The sequence below is a fragment of the Chamaea fasciata genome, unplaced genomic scaffold, assembly GCF_029207755.1.
Source record: "Chamaea fasciata isolate MVZ Bird 193981 ecotype frontalis unplaced genomic scaffold, bChaFas1.0.hap1 SCAF_10, whole genome shotgun sequence".
Lineage (NCBI taxonomy): Eukaryota > Metazoa > Chordata > Aves > Passeriformes > Sylviidae > Chamaea > Chamaea fasciata.
The window spans coordinates 18,125,680-18,148,765 of NW_027094095.1; the positions used below are offsets into that span (position 1 = coordinate 18,125,680).

The 23,086-nt window shown below is 38.7% G+C and overlaps 1 protein-coding gene across 3 annotated transcripts in view; it reads left to right on the plus strand.

Annotated features, from left to right (window-relative positions):
- COL24A1 (collagen type XXIV alpha 1 chain) overlaps positions 1-23,086 on the plus strand; it is a 122,083-nt gene that overhangs the window by 72,179 nt on the left and 26,818 nt on the right. For all 3 annotated transcript variants that reach the window (XR_010722462.1, XM_066192530.1, XM_066192531.1), the window contains exons 25-38: positions 3,882-3,935; positions 5,669-5,722; positions 7,228-7,281; positions 8,031-8,084; positions 13,471-13,524; positions 13,805-13,849; positions 13,965-14,009; positions 15,109-15,162; positions 18,096-18,149; positions 19,139-19,192; positions 19,412-19,465; positions 20,710-20,763; positions 21,349-21,456; positions 22,987-23,040. Coding sequence is in view for 2 of the 3 variants with exons in the window: in XM_066192530.1 (XP_066048627.1) it covers positions 3,882-3,935; positions 5,669-5,722; positions 7,228-7,281; positions 8,031-8,084; positions 13,471-13,524; positions 13,805-13,849; positions 13,965-14,009; positions 15,109-15,162; positions 18,096-18,149; positions 19,139-19,192; positions 19,412-19,465; positions 20,710-20,763; positions 21,349-21,456; positions 22,987-23,040 (792 nt within the window). In the remaining variant the exon portion in view is untranslated. The remainder of the gene's footprint in view (positions 1-3,881; positions 3,936-5,668; positions 5,723-7,227; positions 7,282-8,030; positions 8,085-13,470; positions 13,525-13,804; positions 13,850-13,964; positions 14,010-15,108; positions 15,163-18,095; positions 18,150-19,138; positions 19,193-19,411; positions 19,466-20,709; positions 20,764-21,348; positions 21,457-22,986; positions 23,041-23,086) is intronic.

Sequence of the window (23,086 nt, forward strand, 5' to 3'; positions counted from 1 at the left end):
GCTTTAGGGATATACAAAAGAGAATTTTAAACCACAGGCCAAAAGATAAGTCAATTGAGGAAAGCCTTTTTTTCAAAGTCTGGTGAATGCATGTGACATTGCCAAGGGCTTCCAAAGAAGGAACTACTTCAGCTGCTTTTAGAAAGCTGTTGGATAGAGATGATTGTGAGTTCTGTGAAGGACTTAACAGTGAATGGTAATAAGAGTACTTCTGCGTCTTATGTTGTGCTTCTTGTTTTTACCCCACATGACCTGATATTCTATAGCTCCTGCTGAGAAGAGGGGAGAAAGAGGTTACAGTATCTAGAGGTTAGCTTTATCAAGCTGTTGCTCATTTTTCTTGAAGGATTTTCTAGTGGTTCTCTTTATCATTTGGTTTCAGCTAGAGGAATAGCACCTGCACATGGTATCTGCAGTTTAGCTTCCAAGGTTTTGTCAGGGATCACATCCTACCCCCACTTTGTCAGGCAGCTTCCTTTAAATGCAAGCATTCCTCTACAAGTGCTATCTAACAGAATTACCCTACTTTACACTGGAAGCAAAATTTAATCCGTTTATTTCTTTCTTAAAACTGCTGTAGATTAGGTGACTGGTGTCAGTACATTTTGCCTTTCAAATATTCAGGAAGTTGAATTTTTGAGTCTTTTAAAGAATTGAGTGAAATATCAGCTGCAAGGTACAAATATTGTGCGTCTCTACTCTTACTTCCTCCATTGGCCGTAGCAAATCACATTTTCACTCAGATTATCACCTCTAGTTGATTACCAAGTAACTTTCTCAAGAGACAGAAAATTAATAGAAAAATACTATTGTGACAAGATAGTATTTTAAATTTATTATGTCATCTCATTAAATGAATGTTGAATAAAAATATTTGAGAATGCTGAACTGTAAATGAAATAGCACTGGATTGGAAACTTTTCAATTACCACCTAAGAACACATTGAAGTACAACCTGGCAGGTAACTACTCCCATGGGAATGTTTGGAACCAGCTGTATGTTCATTTCTCACTACCAGGTTTTTCAATGGATTACTCCATGCTTGGGTTTGCATTAAGCGTACAATGTGTTTTCAATTATTCAACTACAGTCCAGTTTCTAATACAGAGCATATGCCCTGGCAAGATATTTTTGTCTTTCTCAGGCATGTGTTAGTTGTGAGATCTGGTCTCTGATTCATTTTCCACAAAATGCTCCTGTCAAGAAGGTTTCTAAAATGCTGTTATTATGCTGTTTTTGTCACTGGAGGCTTTTACACAAGTCTCTGTAAATGAAAGCTGATGACTGTTTTGTTTTTTTTTTTTTTAAATAAGTTGCTGATATCTTTTTTTAATCACTTCAGGATTTTTGCTGCACTTTTTTGTTTTCTAATACATTCAGTTTTGTGTTTGGAATGCACCACTGTTCCCAAGAGGATTGAAGGGATGCTGGAAGACATTGATTCAACAGATCTGCTTTGGACTGTTTTCTTACATTAGATGGAGAGAGAGAGTTAAAACCTCAATCCAGTCTTAGTAGCTGGTCTTTAAAACAAGCCAGTCCAAATCTGGGATTTTAAGAGCCACGTGATCTTACAGAAAGTCTGTAGGGAATGATGTAGGGAGAACATAATTTTATGGCTAGTATGTTAACCGAAGATGTTTTGCTCTCTGTACTTTCTTTTCACTGAATGCTACTAATTGTTTGAAAATTCAAAATTATATTCCTAAGTAATTTTTTGTGTTATCTTGTCTCTCTGTATACCAGCCCTAGCATTTTCTCCATCTCAGTTTTGAATAGAGAGGTGGAAGTGCATTTAGTTAACCTGTCATGAATTTTTTGCCCCTGAAGTCCCTGTTGCTTTTAGCATTTCACTGGCTTCACTTCTAGTCATCTTGACTATTGTTTTGCTTTCCATAGATATCCGATTCCAGTTATGCCACGTTTCTTCTACATCTTTTGTATCGGCCTTCTTAGTGTTTTTGCTGTACATTTTGTTAACTGCTTTTGAGGAATAGCCAATCTAGAGGAAACTATTTAATAGCCAGCCCCTGTCCTCTCTCTGGAGGATGCCATAGGCTTGCCCTAATGTGCTAGGGAATACAGCAGCACATTTGCAGTCACTGCTTCCTAATCATTCCTGCTCTTTCACCCCAGAGCAACCAAGTCAGGAAGACAGTACTTCTGAATTGAAAGGAGAACTTGATCAGAGGCTGTATATTAAATGGTTCACTGCTGGGGCAAGGCACAGCTCCCCATCTTTCTGATCAGCATCTTCAGTCCTGTAAACAGTGTGGCATTCAGTGTGAGATCAGGAGTGTCTCTGTGGAAAGAGAATAGGTTTGAGTTTCACCTTGGCTCTAATTATGCCTTCTGTTCTTTCTGGAATAAGAAAATCAAAGTGATTAGTCTTTAGCATTTTGAAACTCTACCTCCACACCTCTTAGCTTGATAAGCAAGAGTACAGGGTAATTCTTTGTCTCACAGATTTCTGCCTGCTACTGAGGCCTGCTGTTGGCTCTGACTGGGAACTCTCAGAGTTCATCACAAAAGTCCCTCATTGCTGCCAGTGACGTCAGGGCCATTGCCTCAATGCCAATATCACCTGGACCCATCTTTGGCTGTTGCCAGGGCAAGAGACATCTCGCTTCTGACATATAATACACAAGTTCCCACACATAATATATCAGTCCAGCAGGCATAGAGATGCCTGTTTATCTCTTTAGTTCCTTCCATAAAGTAATTTGTGCCAGTATCACCAACCTCAAAGGCAGCTCTATCACTGGCTCATTGCAATATGTTGAAACTGTGGGATTTCCAGCATAGATAGCAGTCTAAGAGAACAAGTAATCATAAAATCTCTACTTACTTTGCACCTGTTCTGTTAAAGTACTTGAGGCTGAACTGTATTCACATTATACAGACAAACGCTGGATTTTTATTCTTTTAAAGTAATACCTTTTTTTAAAAATCACATTTCTATGCCAGTGTAGGGCTGCTAATGCTAGTTCCTTCCTACACACAGAGAGGTGGCAATACCAATGTGTGAATTAACATAACTGACATTTTCTTTTTCCTTTCTGAAGTGTTACACACATTGTACAGTTGTGTATTACATCACTACTGGGAGTTTCCATGTTTCTGCTATGTTCCAAGAGCAGTTGTGCAATGTACTCTGGGCACTTAGTGCTTTTTCTTCAAGCTCAACATGTCATATTTTTCTCAGTTGGAACCTTGTGTTATAATTTCTTTTTGTTTTAAGTTTCATAATAAAGTAGGTATTGTAAGCACTGGGATTAAGGTTTTAAAAAGTACTTCCTCCATCCCATATGGTCATACTTGTTCTATCCAGGGGAAATTTGTGAGAGAGCCTCAGGAGAGAATTATTTCAGTTTTGAATGCCTGAAAGGCTCTGATCGTCTGACTTCAAAGGCATTTGGGGCTACTACTCTTGAAGGGAAAATTCTGACAACACCTGATCCAATACAGTTTCTGTTTTGACTGCATTTTACTTTGTTCCACTAAATTTATTCCCTTTGAAATTTGTGGTCAGACTGAAACGCTACTAACAGGGCAATTATCATCTTTATTTGTATGCTTGTGAAGCTTTTAGCTGTGCAAGATTGAGCTGAGTGGCAGATCTCCATTGGTGGGGTAGTATTGTGAAGAAATTAATGCAATTTCCCTTTTAGCAGTGGCTATTTGCAGTTGGTTTGCTGAGATATGCGGGGGTCCTTCTGCCTGGGCTGAGCCAGGTTAACTCGTGCAGCCTTCACTTTCCCACAGGTGCACTTAGACACTCTGTGATAAAGAAATGGGCCCTGCTCTGTTGCTGGACAGCTGCTGACCATGAACTCATACAGATATCATGAAAGTAAAAGTCTGCTTTCTTTTTATGCAGGGATCAGCTGGCTTACCTGGAGAAGCTGGGCCATCTGGAAGTCTTGGTGAAAAGGTATTGTAATGTATCTGACTACTCAGCAGCTTTGAAAACCATTGGGGTGATAAAGTACTGGTGAGAGATCATTTACTGACCACTGTCAGAGCTAATATTCCTGTAGCTATTTCAGAGCATGGGGATGTAATAACTGGTAATCCAAATGTTCTTATTTGAGGTATCTGTCTGATATCCTTGATGTTACTTCACAGTTAATTTAGAGTTGATAGATTTGATACCTTACTTATACCCCTTTACTATACTGCTATTGTTTCAGAGCAACTGGCATGAATTATACTTGTTTTATACAGTACTCACTGCTTTTTGTACTACTACACAATGAAGACAAAAGTAGAAAGGTAAAACTTGGCTGTATACATTAACTGAATAAAAAAGACAAGACTGGGTTTTTTCTGCTGTGCAGTAACAGTTGTGTTTGTGAGTTTGGCAGACTCAGCATGACCAGAACAGTATAAATAGCTTAAGTGTATTTGACATGGTTTTCTTTAGGTGAAGCATTTTAAAACCGGAAAACAGGAACCTATTACTGGATTGCATGACAGCTTCAGTTATGATAAAAACATAATTGTTTGTCAGAATGATGCAGCACTATTTGTATTTCTTTCCTGCAGGGCTGAATTATTTCATGTAGACTGGTGTCTGCTATTTAGATATTTTATTGAGAAAGTCTTAATCTGCTATTAGGAATTCTATTAAAATCTGATAATAATTTTTTATAATCTGTGAAAGGAAATACATCAGTGGAAGGCCCTGCTTTAGATTTAGACAAATCTCATATGGTTTTAGTCATAGTATCATCTTGGAATTTCGTGTCAAAGGATTCTTGTTCTTCATAATTGCACTTGGCCCAACAAAGATTACTTTGTGATACAGCTGCTAGTTTAGCTAGGAGGGAAAAGGCAGTAAAAGACTAATTAATTTATCATCAGCAGATAGAAGGAAGCTTCTTCGTGGTGCAATAATTGTCACTGCTCTGCTGTTTTTGTAGAATTTATTGTCTGCCTCTTATGGATTAAGTAGTGCAAGGTAAACATGCTATGTGGATTTAAATGACAAACACGTTTCCAGCATAATTACAGGATGCAATATAAAATGTAGTGCTATTACTATGTCGTGTGCACTATTTGTAATAGAAGTGTAATCTTCTCAGGATAATCTACAGCTAGATCTGATATTTGGGCTGGATGTGACATGAATGAAAGCTGAAAGGGTATGGAAGACCAGAAAGAGACCCTTCGTCCTTCTCCTATTCAAGTTGCTTCAGCAGCTGTTGAAGGGCTGACCTTCCTTTTAGATCTGTGCTCTCCTAACACATACTGAAGAAAAGAGGAAGAGAGAGAAAAAAATGATTTTTTTCTTTGTTTGCTGTCCTGAATTTTATGGATTAAGGAACATACTATAAATATGATGCACCCAACAGAGAGAAAACAGATCTTCCAGCAGAAGTTCTCAGAGACTGATGTAGTCAAACCTCTGGTTCAGTCTAGGAAAAGACGAGACAGAGAAACTCAGTTTTATCATTTTTTCAGAAGATGGATAGGCTTGTAGGAGAAAGGAATGCAGAAACTTAGAAAATTAAAGAAGGTCTCTGCACTGTTTCTGAATGGCAGTCTCTCAACCAATAGTTGCCAGGTATGCTCAGTGGACATGGGAAAAGGGGAAGAATACTCAATGTCTCTTTTTTTTTTTTTTTTTTTTTTTTTTTTTTTTTTTTTTTTTTTTTGTTAAAGGGAGAGCGAGGCAGTCCAGGACCTGTAGGTCCTCCTGGAGAAAAAGGTGTCATGGTAAGTTACAAGTAATGTAGAATCCACAGTTATGTTACTGATAAAGCCATTTTAGTCTCCAAAACAGTACTAAGTTTCTCACCCTTCTGGCTGTCCAGACCTTATCGGAGAGTAGTATTTATGATGCATAGTTCCTACAAAGTTTCATTTTATAGCTTTATCCTCTCTGTAGCAGTGATATTACAAAGTGATCTGCTGAATGAAACAGCAGAGCAGCTGCAGTTTTGAAAAATGGCTCTAAGCAGCCTTAATAAATTAAAAGGAGGGAAAGTAAAATAACCATTTTCTATGTACACTGGGGTAACCCAGGTTATTCTAGTAGATAGAATAACTTTTGATTCTACTGCCCAGCACTTCCCAAACAGCTCCTGGGTGCTGCTCTTGTGGGAAGACTTGGCTTCCTGACAGCACCACTTGTCCTAAAGCAGGACACAGCACTTCATGCAGCCCAGAGGCCATGCCATGGAAATGTGTTGGGGTACAGAAGTGAAAGACTGTACCCATGTGCCCATGTCCGTGCTCTTGTTGAAGTTCTCTAGAAAACAGGCTTGGTTGTGTGTTTGTTTGTGAGCACTGTGAAAGCTCCAGAGTGTATAGAGAGCAGAGTTTAAAGGTTTGACTGAGAGGAGATGACAGGGAGTTTATGTGTAATGTTGTAGGTGCTGCATCCTGCTCTGACACTGGTGTGGTTGGCAGAGCTGAAATCTCCATGGCGTTACATAGAAACTGTAGATGTGGGCCTGAGCATGGTGCAGTGGGTGGTATTCTCACCATGGACAAGGATATTATGTATTTGCAGTAATTACTCTTTGGGTGACCATTAGCAAGGAAGAGATCAAGTACCCTGAGACTGCGGAACAACTAAATGATCCATGCAGAGCCAATGATTTTTGAGTCTCTTTCTGTCCTTCATTAAATCCCACTAATCTAGATTTATCTTCAACCAGCTGCTTTTGATCCATGAAAAAATTCTTATTAGGGAGATTAATAAACAAGGATTTATTAATATAGTATCCATTCTTATTAACTACTTTTCTTGGACAGTTATTAATGCTTATTGCCATAGGTAAGTCCACGTAAGTCACAGCAGAGAGAACTTTCCCAGTAGTAAGTCATTGCAGCCCTTAGACAAGAGTTGTTCTTGGCATTTGGTCTTGGCCAGGTCTGCCCACACCAGGATGTGTCCACTTTCTGCTCCCACTGTCACAGCCTTCTCAAGAGGATATTGAAATTCATTTAGAACTCAGCATCTTTTGTTTCAGTGCATCTCTCCCAGCTAGTGCCTGTGTGTGGGAAAGCTTCCTAGGCTGTTTTAATGGTTACTAGGATATATATCCAATTAAGCATTTAGTTTTTAAACAAAATTTTGGACACAAATTTTGCAAAATTAAATATTTTTTAACTTACCACCAGTTATTCAGGTAAGTAACTGGATTTATTACTGTTTCTATAATAACAATTTAGATAAAACTGTCCTGTCTTTTCTATGTTTATTTTAATTCTAGGGTTATCCAGGACCCACAGGAGGCCCTGGATCTGTGGGACCAGAAGGATTACCTGTAGGTATAGGGGGGTGCTTTGGTTTGACATAAAATGAGCCATTTTCAAATTGTCTTTGTGCTTTGCTGAAGCTAAGAATAGTTTCTAGTTTGTACTACAATCTATAAAATGGTCATGAAAATGTACCCATCCAGACAGAATCTGTTCACTTGCTCTTTGCCAGGATGATCTCTGAGAGACAGGAAAAGTAATTATATGATTTACTCATCCATTTAAAAATCACTCAGTTGAGACAAGTAGGGAAATAGAATTTTGCAAGGATGGTTAATAATTGCATAATATTTTTCAAAATCATTGGTGCCTAATGTAGTTTAAATATATTCATTATGTGTTTAGCTTCATTGTTAATAAAAAATAAATTATATTCTAATCTGCTATGTATAATTGTTTAATTTGTCTACTATGGGTCTTTAATACAGATAAAAATCGAACCTTTTATCAGAAAATATTCATGCTTTTTAACATAATGTTGCTGAAATACAAGTATCTCTTAAAAATTTTGGGATTATAGACAGATATATTTTATCCAACAGTCACATCAATGTTTTGTAAAAATAATGTTACATAGAGTCTGTTAATTAGATTTTTCTACATTAATTGTACAAACATGATTAATTGAATTTGAACCATGAGTGAAAGTGATTGGTTTGCATTTCTTGCATTGTTTGTTGCTTAAGGCCATAAGCCTTGCAATTTTCAGGAATCCGTGTTTAGAAGACAATGAATAATAAGTTTGTTTGACGTGTAGGGACCTTCAGGGGCACGAGGACCAACAGGGCCACAGGGACCTAAGGGAAGAAGAGTAAGTACAATTGTTCCTTCATGTTACTTAGAGCAGAGAGTAGTGTGTTGCAAACAGGAATCTGAAATATAACCTATTTACAGCTGCTCCCTTTGTCCTCTGGACTCAGCTCCTTTGTATTGAAATCAGATAGATCATACTTGTCTTTCCATGTAGAAAACAATATGAAACTTCATTTCTCCTCACAGTGAAATGCGTTGCCATTGGTTTCAGCTGAGAGCAAAACTAGAACCAAGGTGACCACTTGACTGTTTTCTGTACACATAAACATGCAAAAGTTGTCATTTATAACTACCACTGGACTATTTCAATGTTTTCAAGACTATTTTCTTTACTTGCATTTAGTGTTTTGGAAATACGATCAAAATCTCACAAACACAGTTTGAGGGAGGAAGAAATGTAATCAGAAGACACTGTGTGTTGGAGTCTTGAATCTCCCCTTGTTAGATGGTCATTTCCATTTCACTTTTATCAGGGAAATGGAAACCATTTTCTCACTGTAAACAAAACACTAATCCAAAGCCCACTTTAGTGGAGTGTCTCTCACCTTACCTACCAGTTTGACAGCGTATCCAAGATTCCTAAGAGACTTCTACAGCTTATACCAGTGGCTGGGCTGTGTCTACAGCTCCATTTATTCCTGATAAATACATCTCTATGATTTTGGCAGCACATCATGGAGTGCAGTGCTTATAATTAAAGATTGCTCAAAATAAATCCCAAATATCCCCCAAGCTCTGTGAAAGTTCCATTTTGCCTTTGCCTCTACCCAACGTGGCTGGGAATGTCTCATGAAAGAGGGTCTCAGAACAGACCCAGCTCCTCAGGCTCTGAGAACAAACTCCCACTGAAGCCACCGAGAATTTTACCGGCTTTCAAGATCAAAATATCAGACCAGAAGTGGAATCTCACATAAGGAAAATATCTGAGGTGCCCTGAAACCTGGGGGTTGTCAACAAAAAGAGAAGTGTCAGAACCCTGAGCTCTTGTGGAAGGCCTCAGAAAATGCATACCACAGTCAGATACAGAAGTTAAATGGAAGCATATGGAAATTTCCCTTCGTTTTGTATGGAAAGAAGAACGTATCCTGTCTTCACAGCTGGAACCTGTGGGAAGTCTTAGAAGCACTGACCCTCTACTTGTGTGCTGTCACAGAATAGAATTCCTTCACTTCATAAATTCTGGACCTTTCAGCAATGGTTTTGCATCCAAGATTACCCAGCAGCTTACTTCTATCTGAGAGTGTCCAGCTGTTCACTCTCCAGTACACCCAGGAGTTCTGGCCAGCTGAAGGCAGGCTGTCTAGAAGTCTATGGAGTATCCTCACTCTTGGGGGATTTCAGGAAATATGCCACTGAGCACAGCACTAGCACAGAGCTTCCTCAGCTCAGCTCATGCTTGAGACTTGGTGCACTTGGCTAGACTCATGTGGAAGGTTTATTACACTTCATTTTTTAGTGGTAATCTCATGAAAACACAGAGGGAGAACACCATTTTGTAGATACTTCAATGGCAGAATGACACAGAGGGTGAGGGTATCAATATGTAGAAGACTTTTTTCCCATGACCGAAGGAAGAAATACATTAGTCTGGCAGCCTGGAAGTGTAGGCAGCCGTGAAGTCATTGTTGCATGGTCTTTTGTTGTCTTTGTTTGCTAATGTGTGAAGTAAACCACAGTGTCAGAGGCTGGTTCTGCTTTCAGTTCATACCATAATCTTGGACTAATACAACTGTAGTTGAACTTCTAGTTCAAGAAGAGATTCTATATCATTAGATTCATTTCGTGAGACCTAAGCAAAATTCCCAACAGCTGCTAAAATTTCTTAGCATTTGGTATTCTTCAGACTGGCATCTGGTGTTTTAAAGCTCAGAAGAAGTAATTTTTCTGCTCTTACTTTCCTGGAATGCAGATCATGAAATTTAGACTTGAAAATGCAGCTAAATGACACAATGAACTGCTGTAAATTTGGGGTCAGGCAGCAGCAACTCATGTCTCTAGCAGCCAGTAGGGTTGTCCCTGGTGTAGTGGTATCTGTACTGGCATGAAGAGCCTCAGTTGCCTGAGGACATCTGTGCTTGGTTTTAATGAGCAATCTCTTTCATACTTCTCACAGCAGGGAATGTGGAACTTCGCAAATTGTGTGCACTTGTGAAACAAGTGTCCAGTGTGCCTGGTGGTACATGGAGAGCTGAATGTGTTTATCTCTCTTAATTGTTTGAAGGAAATGAGATTAAATTGATGACATTTTCTAATATTCTTCCATGTCAGCCACCAAAAAAGAGAAGTAGCTATATATTGTTTGTGTTATTTTAGCTCTTCTGGTATTTGCAAGACAGGACGAGAAGGAATAAAAATAGTTAATTTGTGCTTTTTACCTTCTTAGATGAACTTTTTCTCAGATTATCATCCTAGAGTTTTCAATGAAAAATGTTCCATTTTAGAAAAGGAGCTGTATCCATGCCAAAGAAAAAGCAGTAGCAATTGTTTGGCAGCCTCACTCCCCAGCTCTGTTGCAACCTAATTTAAATAACAGCAGGCAAATCAAGTATATCTCTGATTCTGTACTAGCTATAGTAAGAAATTGTACAATCCAATTCATCTGTGCCAATAAGGAGTCACACCATACTATTTATAGGAATGTTAGTGTGTGCTTTTGTCAGGATATTAAATTGCCTTTCCCTTGGATTCCTGCCCTTTGTTCTGTGGCTGGCTAAAAGGCATGGCCCGTTTTCAGTTCAAGTTTATATAGTAGAAGGTTGGTGTTTTAAACAGTAGGCTTTTTCACTTAACAATTAGTGATCAGATCAGTTGTCACACGCTGCCAAGGTGAACTCCATTGAAATGGAGACCTGTGTGAATGCCAGAAAGGTTTTGGTGTGTCATGTGCATAGCACAGACTAGGAATCTTGTGCAGTGTCCTGACAGGCCTGTTTCTCAGACTGCAAGCCATGATCCTCTTTATGACTACAGTTATGTCAGAAGTGTTGAAAGAATTTATGTGGTAATTCTTAATGATAGAAGATAAAACCTAGAAAGACTTATTTCCTTATTACACAAATCTGCAAAATGAAAACATGTCCTTTTTCGTCCTTGAGTATTTCATCTTGAGATTCTATCCTCTGGTCAGCCCTGTGGAGAGCGCACAAAGAGAAGTGACAGGTCGCATATCTAAAAGTCTGAGAAAATCTAGAATTATCCTGCAGTTGCTTAACTTCATGCTCTCAATTTCCCCCTTCCTTGTGTTGCCGTAGGTGCTTCCTCCACAGGTCTTCCTTGAGCTTGTCCCTTCTATCCCCACACCTGAATGACTTGTCCTGACTCCATCTCAGTTTCTTCTTGTCCCCTCTCCTGTTCTTTGAGACAGGGGACAATAAACCTGCTAAATCTGCCTTGAATTTTTATCACCACCAATTTTGTCTGTGTTACAGACAGCAGTTACAGAAAAAAGTGAGGAGCAGTAACCTGAAATTAATTTGATGAAGATGTTAAGCTTTCTTTTGAATTATGCTATATGGTAATTCAACAATTGAGTTGTCCAATTACATAATCTTACCATAAGTCCCAATATAAATGTTTTTATGAAAGCCTCCTTCACCTTTGAAAACACCACTAGTGTTTTTGGTTTCTAATCTCTGAGCACATTGAAGTCACAGATTTTTTTTCCATAGGCTTCAGGATTGTTTGGTTTGGGACCTTTCGCATTGAGTGCCACGTGGCAGCTCAGTGTTGGCTTCTGTAGCCTCTTCCTCTCTAGTTCAAAAAATACCTGTAATTGCTCAGTCCTGGCTTACACCAAAACAAAAAAGATGGCCAGACCAGCCCAAGGATTGCCTCACAAAAGCTGTGTCCCAAACTACAGAGTATTTTATACAGCTCTCCCTGCCTGCCCTCTTTCCTTTTCCTATGGTTTCCTTGTTCCTTTGTGCTGGCCAGAAGTAGCAGTGCTGAAATGATCACAGATGAGTTCTCATGGGATATTTCTGGCTTTGCCAGAATGTATACGTATATATCAGCTCACAGGAAAGCCCTGTTCCTGAGAGGTTTTTATTTCAGAAGAAAAACCTAAATGATTCTGGATACGCACTGTTCCTGAGTTACCTGTCAGCCATTTTCACTTTTGCTCCAGAGAAAAGTGGATGGGCACTCAGCACGTGTTCCAAGTGAGGTTTTGATATGGATCAGTAAGCCCAAGTCAGAGAGAACAAATTCTGGTATGTTTTTTCTCAAAATAGTCAAGAGAGATATGGAAGTCACAGATATTTTTGCAGGGAAAGTAAACTAAATTAGCTCAGATGTGCTTCCAACAGTCATTTTACAAGCCCCTATTATTATCATTTAGAACAGTCTTACAACTGAAAATCAGTCATGATTGGATGCCCTTCACTATAAACCATGACCCAAGATGGAAGGTTCTCTACAGCTCAGAAATTCACCATGGAAATGGAGATTGTTTTCCCCTAGGCACTGCCATGGGTAGTGTAGTAATTCCCTCTGATGCCAGCCCAGCCCAAATGCCACCAGGAAAGCTGTTATGTCTCATCCTCCCAAAGCATACTGCTGTAAAGAGCCTGTCTTGATACTTATCTAGCTCTTCCTTTGAAGTGGTCGTTAGTTGTAAGTTGTTCTTAACTGGTTTTAATTTAATATTCCATATCTAAACAATCATGGTTTTTAGAATTGTGGAAATATTCTTTTCCATTTTGCTCATGACCTATTTAAAGATTTTTCATTTGCTTGTAAGCTAATAGATTTGGATTTCCAATCTTAAAAAACTCAATGTTTTGGCAATAAGTACATGGTATATTATGCTACAGTAATATTAAACAGGTTATCTTTGTTCACCTATCGCTTATTGAAATCAATTTACAAAACCATTTTAGTCTGACATTAGAGCACAGTAGTTCACAATTATAAATTGCTTCTCATCTTGCCTCAAACTGATTTACTAGTGGAAGAACTTTATTTGCTTTTTTTAGAGTCTTACTAGCAAGAATAATTTTTGCATATGCATCTTATAATGTGCTCAAAAGCAAGCACTCTATATACAGTGATCATCTAAATCCCTCTAAGTACATGTCTGTTGCATGAGTGCAAGGTGGATGAAAAAAAGAGCACAAAATATCAGCCTGCCATCTGGCTCCAATAGAGACACTGAATGTTTTGTTTACATACTTTTCAAAAAATCTTTCTTCTTAAATTCATAATTCAAAAAACCAGAAACTTATTTTATTTTTTGAAGCTTTATTTCGCACTTGAAACACAATGAAGACTGGTTTTCATGCTAACAAAATGTTTCCCCTCTCCTAAAGCTTATGTAACATCTCCTAAATGACAACCAAAAATAATGTGTAATTAGTATTCCAAATCGCTTGTTCAATATTCAGGGGCCGAGAGGTCTCGATGGTCCTCCAGGAGAACTGGGAACAGAAGGTATTAAGGTGAGTGTTTGCATTGCTCAGTACTACATAAACACTGAGGTAGACCATAACAGATGAAAGAAAACAAGCAAAAAAAAAACCCCAGCCCATCATGGCAGAAGACAGAGAGTTCCATTTAATCCAAGAGATTTGCAAATCTCCGCCTTTTCCAGGTACTTTGAACACATCTAAGCCTGAATATGCACTTTCTGTAGTTACCCAGCATTTAAACTCACAGTAACTGAATGTAGCTTATCAAGCAAATGTATGTAGAATTTACACGTTGTTTGTTATTTATCAGGGAGAAAGAGGTGATCCAGGGAAGAAAGGAGTTCCTGGGCTCATTGTAAGTATTTGAGCCAGTCTTTGTAGTAAGCTTTAACACAGTAACTCTGATTTCTGAGCTGTGTTTGGAAATTACTTGAAGCCAGCACTGTCTTTTGATATTTCTCTTAAACCAGGGTAAAGCTGGAAATCCAGGAGAAAGAGGAGATCAGGGTGCCCTTGTGAGTATGAAATTTACTAGTACTTCTACCAAAAAAAATTCCAGAAAATCTTGTACTTTGTTTGACACTTGGGTATGAGGAAGTTTATCTCTTTCAGAGCAGCTGGAAAACCCTGATAGTTTGCATTTATTAATACAAATAACCAGGGGCAGAAGTGCAGTTTTAAGGATGAAAATCTTTGTGACATAGAGCAATAATTCTTTGATGGATTTTGGGTGTGTTATCAGTGTAGGGATAAATGTAGAAATGGGTTGACTGAATATCATGTATAGGAGAAAATTCCTTCTTTTAGTGTTTCTTTGAATGGAAATCCAATGTATTCTATTTGAGGCTTTTTTTACAAAACAGGTTATCAGTCAGTCCAAACTGTACTGGATTTTCAACAAAGAGGGGGAAGCAGAAAAACCAACACAAAGCAGTAATGGTGGAGATTTTGTTCTGCAGTTGAAACTTTAAATGTTGGTTGTCACCATACTTCTCTTGCCTTTTCTGCTCAGATTTAGGAGCTTGTTGCCTCTCACCTTTGACACAAGGGGTTTTCATTTCCTCTTCATTCACTAGAACTTTTATATGTGTTTATATACACAGAAATGAATGAAGCAAAACTTCATTGGGCTGAAATGATGTCTAATAGCACATTTATTGCAAAGTCCAGGGTACTGATCTATTACTCCTACAGTTTCTAGAAGACAGTGTGAGATAGAAATGCTATGAGAAAGGTTGAGCAGAGAGAAAAGTGTGCTGTGAACCTCACTGATTATCTAAAATACAGCTTGTAGGACAGTTTGGACATACAAGCAGCACATGGTTCTAAGGAGAATTACAAGAAACTGGTAAGTGGTGGTTCAGCTAAGATTCATTCATATGTAAAACAAACTAAGGGAGGATTTATTCAGGACTCTGTCGCCTGCTGCAGAAGCTGATATGATATGCACTGATATGTCAGTGCATGTCAACCAGAAAACAAAGGCTGCACATATTTCCTAAGTGTTTCTGTGTTAGTTACTGTGGGGACAAAAAGAAGAGAGGAAGTGGTATTCTCAGAATATGAAGGAGTTTCTTTCCAATGATTTTTTTAAATTTTATTTTAATCTTCCAGGGCTTGCTTGGGCCTCCAGGAACCACAGGAGACAGGGGACCAATGGGAGAGCCAGTAAGTTGATCCTTATGCCTGCTTCAAAGTTTTTCCACATATTATACAAGCTCCCTGACAACTCAAGCTCCATTTTACTAAGATTCAGTATTGCCAGCTGTGGTTAGGTAGGAATTGTGGGGTGATTGCTCCAAAACTGCAGAGCTGGAGTCTGCCTTCCTTGCTTAGTGTAACTTGTTCATGAGGAGGCCCATTAATCTTGCTGGGAAGCTCTGTAGTAAGGGGGACACAACATAAGAGAGCACAACAGAACATGGACCACAATATAATGTGGCTTTATACCACATTATAGATAGATACATAGGTAGATACCTATGCTATGTATTATGTAAACATATGTGCCAATACTTTGGTGGCGATTTTTAAAGCAAATATTAGAATCCGTGTTCAGGAGTACAGGGACCACATCTATTTGGCAGGTTAAATTTTCAAGAAGAAACTGCTATAACAAACATCAGACATTCCTCTGCTGGATGGATTCTTGTTACTATGTCAAAGCCACGCTCACTTTCATGTGGCTAATATTGTTACAGAGGATATATTGCAGCAAATATATGCAATATACTGCAAGATATAGCTGTGACAGGAATAGTATTGCAGCACCATCTCTGGGGCTAAATCAGGTTATATAAATAAAGTGAAAGAATGCATGCAGTCTTAGTGGGATTTGGGAGAAGGCTCCCATTTTTCTGGTGTAGAAATCTAATACAGTTATCAAAAATTGTGTGTTTACATTGCTTCTGGAAAGTAATTTTTCACAGTAAATTGCACATAGTTAATTTAAATCTCTAAAGTGAAGTGTTGATAAAAATTATATAATTTTTTAGTATTATTAGTATTTAGTATTTTTTATTATATTTCTACTAATCCATTGACTGACTTGCTTACAGAAAGTAATTGCACATTTTGAGGGCTAGAAAAATGCCAACAAATTTCCTTTAGGATAGAATTGCATACTTAATGTAAGCTGCCAACCTTGTAGGAATGGCAAAATATTTCACAGAAAATGTTTTTCCAATAGTTATCACTAGATTCTTGTTACTTAATCTCTTTCATTTATTATATCTTATCTTCATGTTGCAACATCTGAGAGCCTTACAGTGAAAGGTTTATATGTCAAATTCCTGCTATTTTCTGGCCAAGTCTGAATTTTCATATCAATAGCATGCCTGTCTACCTTACCTAATCTAAGTGGTCCGTGCTTGAGCAGCCTACATTTCTGTTGTGCTCATCATCATAGAAATTACATATTCACTGTCAGAAGAAAAACCTACCCTGTGAACAGGATATCTTTTCTATCAAGTGCTGAAAGAGTAAAATGTCTTCAGAAAATGGTCTTTCTAGCTCTTCTTTGGAGCTAGAAAGAAATGATAAAATGACAGAAGATGTTGCGCAATAAAACGCGTGGCTCTTTTTTTAGCTGCCTATCCAAGCAGCTTGATTTCATCCTCTGTCAGCTGGTCACTGTGTGAAAGCCAGCTGCTGAGGTTTTCTGGCCCTGTCACTAGTTCTACACAGAGCAGAAAAACCCTAATTGTTGATGGAGCAGCAAAGAAATATAAGCAATTAGAACTATTAGTATTAACGGGACTGATCTAAATGACACTCAAGCCTTATCTATTGTCAGGCATTTCAGTCAAATCCTTTGCAAGTTACCTGATGTTAATGATTAAAAGGAGTCCCCATACTGTTATAAAGTTTTGGCTTCTGAAAGTCTTGGGAGAAAGATACATTACCAATCCAGCAGCCTTATCTCCATGGTAATATGAAGAAATACTTGACTTGTGAAGCAAGCTGAAGCTTTGTGACACTTGCCTAGTGGAATTTAATGGAATTGCTGCAAATGAAAATCAATGAATTTAGTTTAGGATGAAGCGAATTCTCAAAGGAAAGTAACTCCAGTTTTACTTGATCATATTTAAACAAAGAAAAAAGGTCAAATATATGCATCTGCCAGAATTCTGTTAGTAATATGAAATTTACATTGTTGTTACAAAGGAAGAGAATATTCACATGGTCATTGCAAGGTCATCAGGAGGAGCAAAACCATAAGCATAGTCTGTAAGAGGAAGTGAAACCAAGTAGAGTAAATATTTGTTTAAAAGGCTTCTGTCATAAATAGAAGCAGCATCTTTCTTTTACATGAGAATTGTAGATCAAGAAAATGTTTTAAATTTAGATTATGTTTAGATGCAGATGAGTTCCAAAGGGTAAATAGATACGACCTTTCTTGAAGTTCAAAGATTGGTTATATGCAGAGGGTTGATTTGTCTTGATGTACGTTCACAGTGGTCACAGAATGAGCTGTAAGCTGTTGCAGGCAACTTCTACTCCCCAACACAAAACTCCTGCTCTGTGAGCCCGGATCTTACATGTGCAGGGGATTTGAATATGCCACTTTGGGAAACCATCCCCGGGTGTTCCTGCAGTAAATTTACTACTTACGTGTAAGGCTTCGAATAAAATACTTACGGTGTAGTTATTAATATTACTAAGAAGCCTCTAGTCTTTAGTCTACTACGCCTCAGTGACTGTTCCGTACAAATGCTGCTAAATCCATGGTGAAGTAGTTGTTTTCAGTTAATTCCACACCAGACTGTAGGCTTTTCCACAAAGCAAACCAGACAGTCTAACAAACCTTAATTAAACAAAGTCTCAGCTAGTCAAGAGAAGAGCTTTGTTCAGATAATAATTTATTTTTTGTCTCAAAGAAAAGACATCTGTGCTATTATTTGAGACCTGTTATTTCAGTGTGTCAAGGTTGGTACTGTATGCCATCACGGGACTTGGATACACTGCTGGATTCAGGAGAAAAGACAATGAAATACATTTCTTTATTCCAGTTGGAAGAGTTGTGAAGAGACCAATTGAACACTCTACAATGTAATTTAATGTTAATTGAATGATGCATCCAAAATTTTGTTTAATGCCAGGGTCCAAGAGGACAACCAGGGGATGCTGGCCCTGTTGGAGAAATGGGTTTTGAGGTGAGATTTTAATCGCTTATATAGCAATTACAACTACTCAAACAACTGACTAAGCCTGGACAATATGTTTATAAAAAAAATTTTATTGCCTGCAGCTGACTTAAATATCATGAGCTACTGAGAGACTCTTACTTAAAGATGTTACCAAAAATGTCTAAAATATCTAGCTTGTTCTGTTGTATGCACTGTCTTTGAGCATACAGTCAATGACATTTGTCATAGGAGGTGAATGTTTAATTGAGCAAACAACTTTCTTTTTGGAAGCACCACTTATCTGGCAGTTAGGCACTAAAACACCATTAATCATATGTTCTTTCAAATTGTAGATAAAGGAAAGCAGCTGTAGACAGCCTTCTTGCTAACTTCTGCTTCTGTTTTTCTACTTTGTTTTTAATATTTCATTGAGAGAAATGTGACAGAATGTATTAGCCACGTTTGTAATGAAGTACCTGAGGGATGAGCTCACTTAGAACAGTAGGGATTTGGCTTATTCAAAGAAACACTCTTCTTCAGTCACCCAAAATCCAGACTTCTGACTGACTATTAAGAAAAGGCTTATATATAAACTTCACAAAAAGCAGTCTGATACCATTAACTCATTAAGGGCTGAGGCCTCCCAAAGGGGCTTAGTTTTCCAAAGGCTGTATCTACTTGGCTCCAAGCCTAAACAGAGATGAAGCTGTCAGTCAGATTTACAGAAGATAGATGCTTGCTCAGCAGTAATTTATGGTGAAAGATACAGGCTTAGTGGTACTGCTGAGTCTTCAGAATGTTCCTGACCCACAGTGTATTGCCTGAACTCCTTCTGTACCCTCCTTTCTTTTCTGTTTGGCTCTAGAAAGAACAAAGAACTACGTTGTCTTGATTTTTCAGACCTTCATCTTGCTCAGTGTCTCATGTCATTCTTTTCCTTCAGTTTTGGGTGTATTATTTAGTTGTGGCAAAATTATTACTAGTGATCACTTAACAGTAGCTTTTGTACCATATAGGGACCTCCTGGCCCTGAAGGAGAACCTGGTCTGCAGGGGGAACTAGGCACAAAGGTAAATGTTGAAATTATTCTCTCTTATGCGGTTTAAATTTTCAAATTTTCATATAAGCAAATCAGAGAGATCTAATTCATTAGCCAAGCAGACAGTGATATAGGGAACGGGCCATTAAGAAACACTGTTACTGTCATGATGACTCCATGAGCTGTAAACTCTGTAATTATTATGAATATTGTCCTTTAAAATCCAATGATTTTCCTTGTGATATCCCAGGGAGACATTGGTCCTGCTGGGAAGGCTGGAGAACCAGGTGACCAAGGTTTAAGGGTAAGCTATGGATGCAAATCTTCTTCCACAATGGAAAAGTATGTTACAAAAGCAGTGCAGGTTGAGAAATCTTGATTTATCAGAAGAATTCAATAAGAAGGTATTTTCTGATAGCCTCTTTTTTTTTAAGGAAAAAAAAAAAAACAAAAAACCAAAACAAAACAGTGTAATATTGTAGCAAGTTAAAAATAGTATTGATTGGGGAAGGGTGGCTTGAGAGCAGCTCAGCAGAAAGGAACTTTGGGGTGCTGGTCTACAGCATCTGAACATGAGCAAGCTGTGCCCAGGTGGCCAAAGAGGCCAGTGGCATCCTGGCCTGTGTCAGAAATAGTGTGGCCAGCAGGACCGGGGCAGTGGATTTTTCCCTGCACTTGGCACTGGTGAAGCTGCACCTTGAGCTTTGTCTCCAGTTCTGGGTCTCATTTCAAAAGAGGACATTGAGGTGCTGGAGCATGTCCAGAGAAGGGCAACGGAGCTGCTGAAGCACAAATTTTATGAGAAGTAGTTGAGAGTGCAGCGGTTGTTTAACCTGAAGAAAAGGAGGCTCATTGTTCTCTACAACTACCTGAAAGGAGGCTGTAGTGAGGTGGGGGTCAGTCTCTTCTGCCAGCTAACAAATGATAGAATGAATGGCCTTAAGTTGGACCAGAAGATGTCCAGGTTGGATATTAGAAGTAAAATTTTCACTGAAAGGGTGATGAGGCATTGGAATAAGTTGCTGTGGGAGGTGGTGGAGCCACTGTCTCTTGAAGTGTTTGAGAGGCACCTGGGTGTGGGTCTTGGGAATATAATTATGGTGGTGCTGGGCTGATGGTTGAACTAGATGGTCTCTGAGTGATTCTGTGATTGTAATGTTGAAATATTTCTGATGATAAATGGCCCTACAGTAAGTCTGTAAACATACCAATATAGTAGTTACCCACATAAACATGGAAGTTTCAGGACACAATAGGTATATTTTTGAGGTTACTGTAATTACATGTTATATACTCTGAAACCGAACAAAATCTCAGTGCTACTGTCTAAATCTTCAGGGTTATATGGACATAGTATTGCCTCATTTTTCTAATGCTCATCATCTTTTATGTTTTCTTGCATCGGATATTCATGGGCTGTGACACTGAAGATAAATAATTTGTAACAGCAATATAAAAGTTGTCCAGAAGATAATAAAGATGTATAAAACTTGTATGAGTCAAGAAATTTAGGCAGTAACTTTGTTTTCAACTGTTTCTTTCTATAAGGGTGAACCAGGGCCTCCAGGAGAAGATGGTATTCAAGGAAAAGATGGCCCAAAGGTACATTAAGTTTCTGTAGCAGATGTAAAGTACTCTTATTACCCTAAGGACCCAAATCTCCCTTTTTTATCCTGGGTCAATGCCAGATCAGCTGAGCCCAGTTGAGTGCACTTAGTTTTAACACAGGAGGTCCTGTTAAGTACAGGTTTTTCTGTACCTTTCAGGTACAAATCTACCTTGCAAGGGCTGCAAAGCTGAAAGGCTTGACAAAGAAAAGCAAGCTTTACCTGAGTACAGCTTTTGTCTCTGGTGACTAAAGTGCAGGAGAAAGCAAGCCCAAGGCTGCTCTGCTCCCCAAACTGGATCAGTGCTCTGCCAGGACAGCAGATGTCATACAGAACAACCTCAGATACCTGGTGATGGATGAGGCAAAATGTGGCTGTAGGACTGTATGAATGAGATAGAAAGGGCTTTACCCTAACTTAGAGCCTGATCTGAATTTGACTGGTAAGATTCACATCAGTTTTAGTGTGCCTTTTTTCAAACTCAGACATCCAGAATTCCCTTTTCTTATGAACTAGTAATTCTGTAGCAGAAGGGTTGACTAAGGGTTTTTTGGGTGGTTGGTTTTTTTCTGTGTTTTAGGGAGACCCTGGAGACCAAGGACTTGCTGGAGAAAGCGGTGAAAAAGGAGAGATGGGATTACCAGGAATTGCTGGGCTCCCTGGTGAACCTGGCATAATGGGAATCCCTGTAAGTGTTTTATAGTTGAAATGGACTTCTTGCCTGTTTGCTTTCAGTAAACAGAGTTAATTTTTCTTTCTTCCTTTATTTTTGATTTCTCTGGTTTTCTATGTAATTAGAGATGACCACATTTAAATAAGCTTCCAATGTGGTTCAGGATTGGTAGAGAGAGGAATGCTTTTCCTGTCTTAAATATGTGACCTCTTGGCAAATAGTGATTCCTCCCCACCTGCCATCCAGACACACGTACCATACAGCTTGGAGCCTCTCACTTGACATCTCTCCTCTCCAAACAATATGTCAGCAAGCACACACAGATCAAATAGTAGACAAGCATTAGAATTCATGGGCAACATTGTTAGATCAGGCAACATTGTTTGCCTATTCGTTCTGGTATCACTCCTAGCAACTAAAATCCGTCCATGAAATTGTATGCAATTTCTTCATGAGAATTTGGAGCACAGTTTCCAAAGCAAGTATTGTAGCTTTAAATCAGACCAGCTTCCCTTACCAAAAATCATCATGTTCTCATTTGCAGTCCCCTGGCTGCCTTCTGTGTAGCTCTTATGTGATGGTGGGGTCTGACAAAACATTTGTTAGAGCAGCAGCTGTTCACGGCTGTGAGCACTGTCCACTCTGTCCTCTAAGCATCAGTGTTACATTCTGCTGTCTTTAGTCCTGAGTTCTTCACAGTGAACTACTTTCCTAGGGGGGAAAAAAAAAAGTGTTCTTTTGGTTGTTGGCCCCCTTAGTGCACTGCAGAACAAGTTTTGTTTCTTTGACTCTCTATTTTGAATTAGTAGTTTCGGAGAACATTGAAAGTTTCATGCATTGAAATTATTGTAAAACAGCTCAACCCTGGCATATCTACACTTTATGTAATTATACTTGTTTACAGGAAACAACACCAGCAGTGCTTCTGTGCCTCAGTGAGACAGGCAGGTCTGGCAATTCGATTTTTGAGAGGATGTGGTTAGGGAGGGATTTTTCACGTTTTTGTTCTACATGTTTCCAAAGGCAGCTGTTGAGCTCCCTTCTTCTCCCCTCATCCTCCCTGGCATCTGGGAGTGCACACATCACAGTTTTGCTTTAACCTCCTTCTAGGGATGTAGACAGATCATAATATCCTAGTCTAAACATGGAAATCATATTCCTCTAGCCCATTGTCTGTTTCATTGGAAGTGAGAGTAATATTGCATTTTCCTTAAACAGTAGGTTACAAAGCAACAAATAAGCTTCACAAATCTGTAAAGTAATATTTTCTGTGTGGAAAAGATAAATCTTTTAAGTTTTTTTCTCCCCTATTTACAGTGCATGTCCACTACTTTGATAAATAATCCCTGATGCTTGCCCACTTGTTTATGCTGTAACTTGAGACAGCCCTACTAACTCGCTTACAGACACAGTTAATGACGTTTTTCCTCCCAGCACTCTGCTTTACAAAAGCCTACTTAGTTATGCAGTTTGGAGCACAGGTTAAACATGTTTCCAGGCCTTGCCTTTCTCAATATTTTTTTTCTCTCCCTAATAAATATATAGGGCCCTGAAGGAACACCAGGAAATCCAGGTCAGAGGGGCCGTTTAGGAAAGAAGGTAGTATTTTTCATCTTCCCCAGTTCCCTTCCTTTCATCTGAAACT